Genomic DNA, 9,957 nt, shown 5'->3' on the forward strand with positions numbered 1-9,957 from the left:
TTCTCGTGTCGAAGTTCCAAATCCATCAGCTCAATCTCTCTCTTCGATTACCGTTCAGAACATTACTGGTATGGTGGCGACGAAACTCACTCGTCACAATTACATCACCTGGCGCAGTCTCTTCCCCCCTGTTCTGAAGCGATTCAAGCTTTTAGGGCTTGTCAATGGCACTGATGTGTGTCCTTCTCCGTTTGTGCTTGATTCTTCCGAATCTCAAATTCCTAATCCGGTGTATGAGACTTGGTGTGAACAAGATCAACTCTTGATGATTTGGATCAATTCGACTTTATCTGAAGATCTACTGCCTTTGACAGTTGGCATAGATGATTCCAAATCTCTCTGGCAATCTCTCGAGCGTCGTTTTTCTGGTGCCTCTCGCATTCATATTCACAGCTTACGCTCGAAGATCCAAACTATTCAGAAAGGTGACTCCTCGATGACGGATTACCTCAACTCTCTCAATGAGATCTCTGAAAAACTTGCAGCGGCTGGCAATCCGATTTCTGAACCCGATCTTGTTGCCTACATACTTTCTGGCCTCTCTGATGAGTATGATTCATTCGTTGACTCTATTGAAACAAGAACTGAAGCTATCAACACTGATGAACTCCACAGATTACTTCTTAGTAAGGAAATTTCTCTTCAGAAACGAAAGACCAGAGCCTCCTCTTCATCATCGGCACCGTTTCATGCTTATACTTCTCAACAAGGATCTTCTGGTGTCAACTCTTACAAAGGTAATTCTCGAGGTCACTTTCAGAATCGTAATCACTATCATAACAATCGCACATTTGGAGGCAATCGTCCTACTCATAACACCTCTAGTGGTCTTCTTAGCTCAGGTCCACATTCAAGATCTACAGGATTTGGTCAGCACAATAATACCTCTTACTCTGGACGGTTTCTTCAGTGTCAGTTATGCCTCAAATCTGATCATGAAGCTCTCAATTGTGAGAAGCTCTCTCAGTTTGCCTCTCAACGATCACATCCTGGACCTCCTCTTGGTATGACCGCTGCTACTTTTCCTCCACCAAGCTATTGGCTAACTGATAGTGGTGCATCTCATCATGTGACTCCGGATCCAGCTTCTCTCAATTCTGCCATTCCCTACACTGGCAATGATCAATTCTTTATTGGTAATGGTAAAGGTCTGTGTATCTCTCACACTGGATCTGCTTTAATTCGCACTATGAATGCTACATTTCAACTTAATGATGTGTTGTTAGTTCCTAAAGCTTCACATAACTTGTTATCCGTTTACAAGTTTGTTTGTGATAATTGGGCTTCTCTGACTTTTGATCCATTTGGGTTCTATATCAAGGACCTAAATACTGGGAAGATGCTCTTCCAGGGCCTCTGTGAAGGTGGCTTATATCCTTTCTACTGGGATGCATCTAATGGAACCTCAGGCATTGCTCTCTCTCCTCATGCATTGATGATTACTAAAGCGGATGCTCATGTCTGGCATCAACAACTAGGTCATCCATCGAGTCTAGTCTTTCATAATGTTGTGAATAAAAACCAGCTACCTATGATTGGTTCTGTTAACCCAGGGTCTATTTGTACTGCTTGTAAGTTGGGGAAGGCTTCTAGACTACCCTTTTCCATTTTGCCGTGTACTACTACTAAGCCATTTCATTTACTCCATACCGATGTTTGGGGTCCTTCTCCCACTTCCTCCTGTACTGGTTATAAATACTAACTCATTGTAGTAGATGATTACACGAAATACAGCTGGTTATATCCATTGTTCTATAAATCTGATGTTTGCTCTGTCTTCAAGACTTTGGTGCACAAAGTTCAAACCTTTTTCGATTGTAAAATACAATGTCTAAGGTCTGATTCTAGTGGTGAATTTTTAAGCAAGGATTTTCAGGGGTTTCTTAATGCACAAGGAATTACACATCAATTAAGTTGCCCTCATACACCTGAACAAAATAGGTGTGCCGAAAGGAAACATAGACATGTTGTCGAAATGGGCAGGACTCTTCTTTTTCAAATTGGTTTGCAACCAAAATTCTGGGTAGAAGTGTTTCAAACTGCTGTGTATCTCATCAATCGCCTCCCTCCTCAATCTTCTTCTGTTAGTCCTTGGGAGACACTATTCAAAGCGCCTCCTAAGTATCATAATCTTTAGGCTTTTGGTTGTGCTTGCTATCCTTGGTTGCAGCCCTACTCATCGCATAAACTGGATACAAAGGGTAAACTGTGTGTATTTTTTTGGTATAGTCTTAATCATAGTGGATACTGATGCTTTGATCATGTGGCTAATAAGCTCTATGTCTCTCGGCATGTTACATTTGATGAACAATTATGTCCTTTCAAGACTGGGATGTTCTCAGGTCCTACTCTGTCTTCAGATGCTTCTACTACAAGTATAGTTCCTGCACCTATACCTATGACTATTCCTGTTTCTTCTTCAACAAGTACAGTTCAGTTGGCTCATCCAAATAGTGTCTCACAACCTTCAGCCTCTTCACCATCTGCTGATTCTTCATCTCATATTCCCTGCAATATAACAGAGTGTTCCTCATCTACTCCAACACCTACACCTATTAATTTTCATCATATGCTTACCAGGGCTAAAGCTGGAATTCACAAGCCAAAAGTCTTCACTGCAACTAAACACTCTCTTACTGCGTCTGTGGATTCCATTACTTGTCTTCCTCCAACACCTACCACTTTTTTACAAGCTTCCAAGAATCCAAACTGGATGGCAGCCATGAAGGTCCAGTTTCAAGCCTTGCAATCTACCAGGACTTGGGATCTAGTTCATTTTCATCATGAATTGAATTTAGTTGGTTGCAAATGGGTTTTTAAAGTCAAGCATAGACCAGATGGTTCGATAGAACGGTATAAGGCTTGGCTGGTGGCTAAAGGGTTCCATCAACAAGAAGGTCTTGATTTTACTGATACCTTCAGTCCGGTTGCTGAGCCTACTACTATTCGAATTTTATTGTCCATTGCAGTTTCCTATGACTGGTTCATTCATCAACTTGATGTTAGTAATGCATTCTTGCATGGTACTTTAAAAGATTATGTCTACATGATCCAGCCCCCTGGTTTTGTTGATTCCAACCACCCACAACATGTGTGTAAACTCAAGCGTTCTCTCTATGGTTTAAAACAGGCACCTCGGGCCTGGTATAAAGCATTTTACAAAGCTATTCTATCCTTGGGATTCTCGGCTTCTTCCTCTGACACCAGCTTGTTTATCAAAAATGATTCTACCATCACCTTCATCTTAGTCTATGTCGACGACATTATCATCACAGGGAACTCTACCTCCGTCTGCACCTCCATCATTTCTCAATTACAAACAATGTTTCCCGTCAAGGATATGGGTGATCTTCACTACTTTTTGGGAATTGAGGTTCACAGATCTGGCACAGGTTTATTTCTTCATCAGTCTAAATATGTTCTTGACTTGTTAAAGAAGACTGATATGGTTGGTGTTAAACCTTGCTCCACTCCTGTTGCATCTGCCAAACTGGATCACTCTGGTACTTTACTCTCCGATCCTACATTTTATAGATCCACTGTTGAGGCCTTATAGTATCTCACATGGACGAGACTCGATTTGGCATTCGCTGTTAACCAAGTCTGTCAGTATATGCATTTTCCTCGGACAATTCATTTGCAGGCAGTCAAACGAATACTTCGTTATTTGAAGGGTACTCTTGATTCTGGTTTATGGTTTACTAAAGGTTGTCAAAGCCTTACTGCGTGGTCTGATGCGGACTGGGCATGTTGTCCTATTGATAGACGATCCACAAGTGGCTATTGTGTTTTTCTTAGCCCTAATCTCATCTCTTGGAGTGCCAAGAAGCAATGCATTGCTGCCCGCTTGTCTACTGAAGCTGAGTATAGGTCTCTAGCCAATACAGCTGCTGAACTCAGTTAGATCAGTAAGATTCTGCACGATATCTCCTTTCTTATTCTCAGAACTCCTGCGATTTTCTGTGATAACAAGAGTGCGATTGCATTGGCCTTCAATCCTGTCTTCCATGCTTGGACAAAACATGTTGAAATTGACTACCATTATATTCGGGAAAAGGTTCTCAGTGGCACAGTTAGTGTTCATCATGTTACATCTCTTCTTCAACTGGCAGATATTTTCACCAAATCCTTGCCTTCTCATCGTTTTGCCAAGTTAACTTCCAAGCGTTCAGTTCGAACCCCTAACTTTAGCTTGAAGGGGTGTGTTAAGGATACAATAGGACCACCAACTAAGTCTATATCTGATTAAAAGATTTCTTATCTGTTAAGATATAGTTGGTAGAGTAGGTGGTTGTATCTATATATATTGTACTGTACATATTCTGAAAGTGTAATGAAATCATTCTATTCAATCATCTCTCTCTCTAGAATTCTTTCTTTCTCTACCTCTAATTGTTCTCTCACAGAATCATGAGTTTCTACAAAAGGGGCTGGGTATCAGGCTAAACTTGGCCAGTTCCATAGCCCTTTGGCCATGTTTTGACCTGGTGGGCTCCACTAAATTTTAGCCTATTTTTCAGTTTAAGATTGATTTTGTCCAAATCAGGCCACATTTTGGCCCTTTAGCCCTCTTCATTGGGGATGGTGTCTTCATCGCCTGGGCGCCAGCGTTCTTAGCCTCCCATATTCCTCCAAGTTCACAAAGATCCCATCTTTTGGGAGTTTGGGTTTCAACAGAGACCATCGGCAATGCAGGTATATTGTCAATCGTGCGAAGTAGATGTTGAGGTCAAAGCGAACCACGGTATTAGCCAATCCCGTGCTTTTCATTGGGTCTTGCTAAGACCTTCTAGTGAAGGTTTTTGTCGAGGCTAGCCCTGGTTAGTTCCACTAAACTTAGTCCTACGCTCAACAAACACCAGATTAATAACTAGTCCAGTCCAGTCCAATGAAAATTAGTGAGGGCAAACAAACTCACACTGAAGGCACAAGACTCTTATTTTCAGCTAGCAGTGCACAAGTAGCAATTTTCTGCAAGGTGACTTGTTTCTTTTAAGAAGTGATATATGATCGGCTCGCTGCGAATTTCAGCTATTCCATGTTATCCGCACTGGTTCTTGTTTGCAGTTATCAGTTGAATCTGTAATCTTCTTGCTTTGTGCTTGTTATTTGGTTGGATTGGACATTTAGTTCTAGTGCTGCTGCTGGTCATGTTCTGTTTTGGCTTCGCTTTTTATTAGTTTGTTTTGAATTTCTGGTGCGTTTTTTGGCTTCCAAGTACTTGTGAGTTTTATACGCCCTTGAAGTGTTTTTGTATAAAACTTATAGTTGTTGGTTTTTTGTTTTTTTCTAAATAATTTTTATAATTTTGTGGCATTTCTGAGGGAGACACTGAAATATTCATTCAAATAAAAATACAGAAATACAAATGAAGAAGAACCAAATGCTAAAAGAACATATCAGATTCTCTCTCTATACTAACTAGCATCCCACAGCTCAAATGCTCCAGACACTCTTCAGTGGAAGAATACTTAACTACAAAACAACCTAGCCGCTGCGTGTTAGGTCTGAATATGGTTTTCCGCCTGGAAATTCATGGAGACGTGACCGTTCGGTTGCGAAGTCTGCTTGATCGCCTCAGCGGAGTTGTAACTTCTCCGTCTTTACCACCCTCCTAAATCGACACAGAGAAAGAACAAGAAGAAATCATTAGTTTTCATGATACAAATAAATTATTTTCAAAAGCACATATTTAAGTAAAATTATCTACAACCGAAAAGTTCTCACCTTTTTCTTCATGACCTTCTGAGGCGTATTAAAGCTTCCGTATGAATGGGAATCCATAGAGATAGAAGAAAACTCTGACTCCGTCGACTGGGCAATAGAAACTGACCGAGCTTTGCTCCCCAGCTTTTTTGAAGAAACAGAATAGTTGCTTTCTTCACCTTCTGTCATCTTGTTTTTCATACCACAGCTCCTTAGAGAGGTGCTGACATCTCCGACCACAAGTTCGCTGAGCAATTCAACTGTCGGTGCCCGGCTTTGGAAATACTCTCCAGAAACTGCTCCGGTTGAGTGCTTGGAATACAGAGACATCCTTCTGAAAGATGAGTCGTCCCCCCTACCGGGAAATACTGAGTTGTATCTCTCTGCAATCACAGGCTCAGAATACACCTTTGAGGGCGGAGAAGGACTTGCTATCGTACGAGAATCCTTTTTAGTAGCATTCCTTCGCTTAAAGCGAAACACAGACACCAAAGAAGCAACAATCACCGAAATTATGAAAACCCCAATAGCAGCCGTGTAAAATACCTTCGATTTCATGAAACTGATCAGCTCCTCCCTCCAGTTCTTTTCTGCTTTTAAATCAGAAACCTCATCAAAGCTTATATCATCGTTATCCAGGGTCTCGGGCATAACAGGTTCAGCAGCCATGTTAGTGGAAGACTCTTCTGCTCCATCCATTTTTTTCTCAATTATTCCATCACTTTGCTCCGCTGCAACCTCTCCTTCAAAAGCATTTGAAACATCAGACACTAAATTCCGATGATCAAAGTCATCGGACACGATTGGTCCAACACCCTGCAACTCAGATTTCTCAACTATATCACCAGAAGTTTCTTCAATATCTTCAAGTTGTGGCACCACCACTACTTCACCCAAATCATCAATTCCTCCTTCCTTTTCTACTTCAATTTCTTCAGCTTGTGGGTCTACCACTTCTCTACTCTCATCAGCAAGTTCTACATCTCCCAAGTTCTGATCTTCAACCTTCGCTTCATCCTCCATCTCTTCATCAATTTGCGTCTCTTCTCCGTGAACGATAACCTCCTCGGTCCCCATTTCAATAGCTCCTTTAATTACTTCCACGAAACCCGTACGTCTTTCTTCTCTTTGATCCCAAAGATTATCTCCACTTTCAAGTTTCTTCAACAAAGCAGCTTCAATTGTAGAGTTCTGAATGCTACAAAACACATCTTCCACGCCTTCAAAGTGTGTTTGATGGTTCATTGGAGACATATATGAGGAAAAGAGAACTATAGCCAACAAAAGAAGCAAAAATTTTAATCCCCCTTTCAATTTCCCGCTCTTCTCTTCCTCATCCTCCTCGTATTCCTCCTCATCACTTTCCTCGTCACTTGCCTCAATGTCTTCATCACTCAACTCAACTTCTTCAACTTCTTGCTTAAGAGACCCATCCGGACGAGGCGAAGCCAAAGAACCAGGACTTGTAACAGCACCAACTTCCTCATCAGTGGCTTTCTGGTAATCAAAAGAACCACTATCAATCAACTCAACTTCTTCATCTTCTTGCTTAAGAGATCCATCCGGACGAGGTGAAGCCGAAGAACCAGGACTTGTAACAGCACCAACTTCCTCATCAGACGCTTTCTGGTAATCAAAAGAACCACTATCACGCAACTCCACCTCTTCATCTTCTTGCTTAACAGACCCATCCGGACGAGGCGAAGCCAAAGAACCAGGACTTGTAACAGCACCAACTTCCCCATCAGTGGCTTTCTGGTAATCAAAAGAACCACTATCAATCAACTCAACTTCTTCATCTTCTTGCTTAAGAGACCCATCCGGACAAGGCAAAGCCAAAGAACCAGGACTTGTAACAGCACCAACTTCCTCATCAGTGGCTTTCTGGTAATCAAAAGGACCACTATCAATCAACTCAACTTCTTCATCTTCTTGCTTAAGAGACCCATCCGGACGAGGCGAAGCCAAAGAACCCGGACTTGTAACAGCACCAACTTCCTCATCAGTGGCTATCTGGTAATCAAAAGTACCACTATCAATCAACTCCACCTCCTCATCTTCTTGCTTAAGAGACCCATCCGTACGAGGCGAAGCCAAAGAACCAGGACTTGTAACAGCACCAACTTCCTCATCAGAAGCTTTCTGGTAATCAAAAGAGCCACTTGTACTAATCCTCAACCCAACACCATTTTCCAGGCCAAGGAACAACTCTTGCCGCCTGTTCGGCTTGTAGCGGAGGAATTGAGGCCTCGGAGAAAGGTAATTTGTTACCGGGTCATATGGCCTTGAAGAAAAATCATCGGAAAGAGCCTCATCAACATCATGGGATTGAAAACTTGAAGGGGTTTTTGGCAGGGCTTGGGGCAAAGAGTCCCTGACATTATCAATAGCTCTATGGGATTTTTCAACATGGGTATTCGAAAAATCGGGTTCGGAGGCCTTGTTTCTTTCTCTTAAGATGTTCTTTCTTGAAGCAACGGCCTTGGGTTTGGAAGCTGCCGATATGGATGTGGTTGGTGACATGTAGTTCTTTGTCAATGGTTTCTTGGGGCTCTGCAGATTGGGGCTCTGCGATTTTTCAACATGGGTATTCGAAAAATCTGGTTGGGAGGCCTCGTTTCTTTCCCCTAAGATGTTCTTTCTTGAAGCAAGGGCCTTGGATTTGGAAGATGCAGATATGGTTGGTGACATGTAGTTCTTTGTCAATAGTTTCTTGGGGCTCTGCAGACTGGAGCTGCCAACTTGCTGATAATATTGATCGTTTTCGTCTGCATATTTCATGAAAAACAGAAGTCTTGATACAAAAACTAAAACATCTAAACAATCAGAAGACTTCCAATGCTTCGTTTCGGATACGGAGAAAACAGAAATTACAGATGGAAATTGCATCTTTATATTAAAAACCAATGTACAGAGAGAGAGAGAGAGAGAGAGAGAGAGAGAGAGAGAGAGAGAGAGAGAGAGAGAGAGTACCAGATGCAGAGGGCTTTGGGGTTAGAGGGCGCCTTGGGGGTGTCGATGAAGAAATCCTCCTCCATTCCTTATCAGAAGATTTTACCTCCATTTCTTGCACTTTGTTTTTCTGGGTAAAAATTTTTGCTGGATTTAGAAATATGTGTATAATTTTATGGGGCTCGGAAGATGATATCCACAATGGTACCAAAGTATAGGGTTGGAGATGCGATATGACCGTTGAATGAAGGTAGAAACCATTGGAGATTATAATATATAACTACAATATCTACAGTTTGAATTTTTTGACCGTTGGAATGCCTGCTTTGCAACGGTACCAAAGTAGTGGTTGGTGATAAAAAAAACTTACCTTTTCCATTTTTTTTTTCTTTTCTGGTCAGATCTTTTACCTTTTTCTTTTTTCGTTTTCGTTTTCGTTTTCTTTTTCTTTTTCGTTTTTGGTGTAAAAAAATCTTACAAAAAACGTGCTAGTGCTACAGTGTAGTGCTAACTTATAAGTAAGAGATCTTAATTTCAATATTTGTCAAATAAGAATTTGAACCACTTTATTATAGTACGCCTATTGTGAGGCTTAACTTACTGTTTCATCCCTTATTATAGATAATTCACTTGTTCAAAAAAATTCCTATATTTTTTCATTTTCTAAGATTACTAGCAAATACGTTTTTGGGATAATCGTTTTCATAAGTTGATCTTGGATTAAACTACCATATCTCACATCTTGAACATGTAAAATTTTATTTAAAAAATGAAAAAAATATATCTATTGACTTTCGTTTGTCATTTTCTAGAGGCTTGTAGTAGTTAAAGTTGTTGAGGGTACTTATTTCTGCATTCAAAAATTTTAGTTTGATTTCTTCTCTCAGTATTGTTTGTATTAAAGAAACAAATAAATTATGTGACAACTTATTTCCTCTTCCTTCCTCCCCGAGCAGGGCCAACCTTGGGGTAAGGCGACCGAGACAGCCGTACAGGGCTCCAAATCTTGAGGGGCAAAGAACTAGGAGGGCAGCATGAAGAATAACAGGAAGAAGAAAAAGAAAACAGCTTGTTTTTTCTCTTTCTAACCCTCGACTACACGGTGTCGTGTATTTGCGACATGTCGTTTGTCGTTTGGCCAAAACAGTTGTTTGACCTTTAAAAAAAAGAATATTTTTTCTCACCATTCTAAAGTGATGGTGATGCTCATCCCATATTTGTCGTCTTAGGTTTGAGTTTAAATTTTGAACTAAAATATATTTGACGTATTATGCCAAAGGCAAAGAAGTTTTTTCTTTT

At 40.9% G+C, this 9,957-nt stretch overlaps 1 protein-coding gene across 1 annotated transcript; it reads right to left on the minus strand.

The window, feature by feature from the left end:
• Positions 1–5,316: 5,316 nt before the first annotated feature.
• Positions 5,317–8,890, minus strand: LOC126582424 (uncharacterized). The gene is made up of 3 exons (XM_050246575.1): positions 8,680–8,890; positions 5,728–8,474; positions 5,317–5,614 (listed from the first exon to the last, which is right to left on the minus strand). The coding sequence occupies exons 1-3, from the start codon at positions 8,768–8,770 to the stop codon at positions 5,534–5,536; spliced, it is 2,919 nt and encodes a 972-aa protein (XP_050102532.1). The 5' UTR covers positions 8,771–8,890; the 3' UTR covers positions 5,317–5,533.
• Between the last annotated feature and the right edge of the window lie 1,067 nt (positions 8,891–9,957).

This window comes from Malus sylvestris, chromosome 9 (genome assembly GCF_916048215.2).
Source record: "Malus sylvestris chromosome 9, drMalSylv7.2, whole genome shotgun sequence".
Lineage (NCBI taxonomy): Eukaryota > Viridiplantae > Streptophyta > Magnoliopsida > Rosales > Rosaceae > Malus > Malus sylvestris.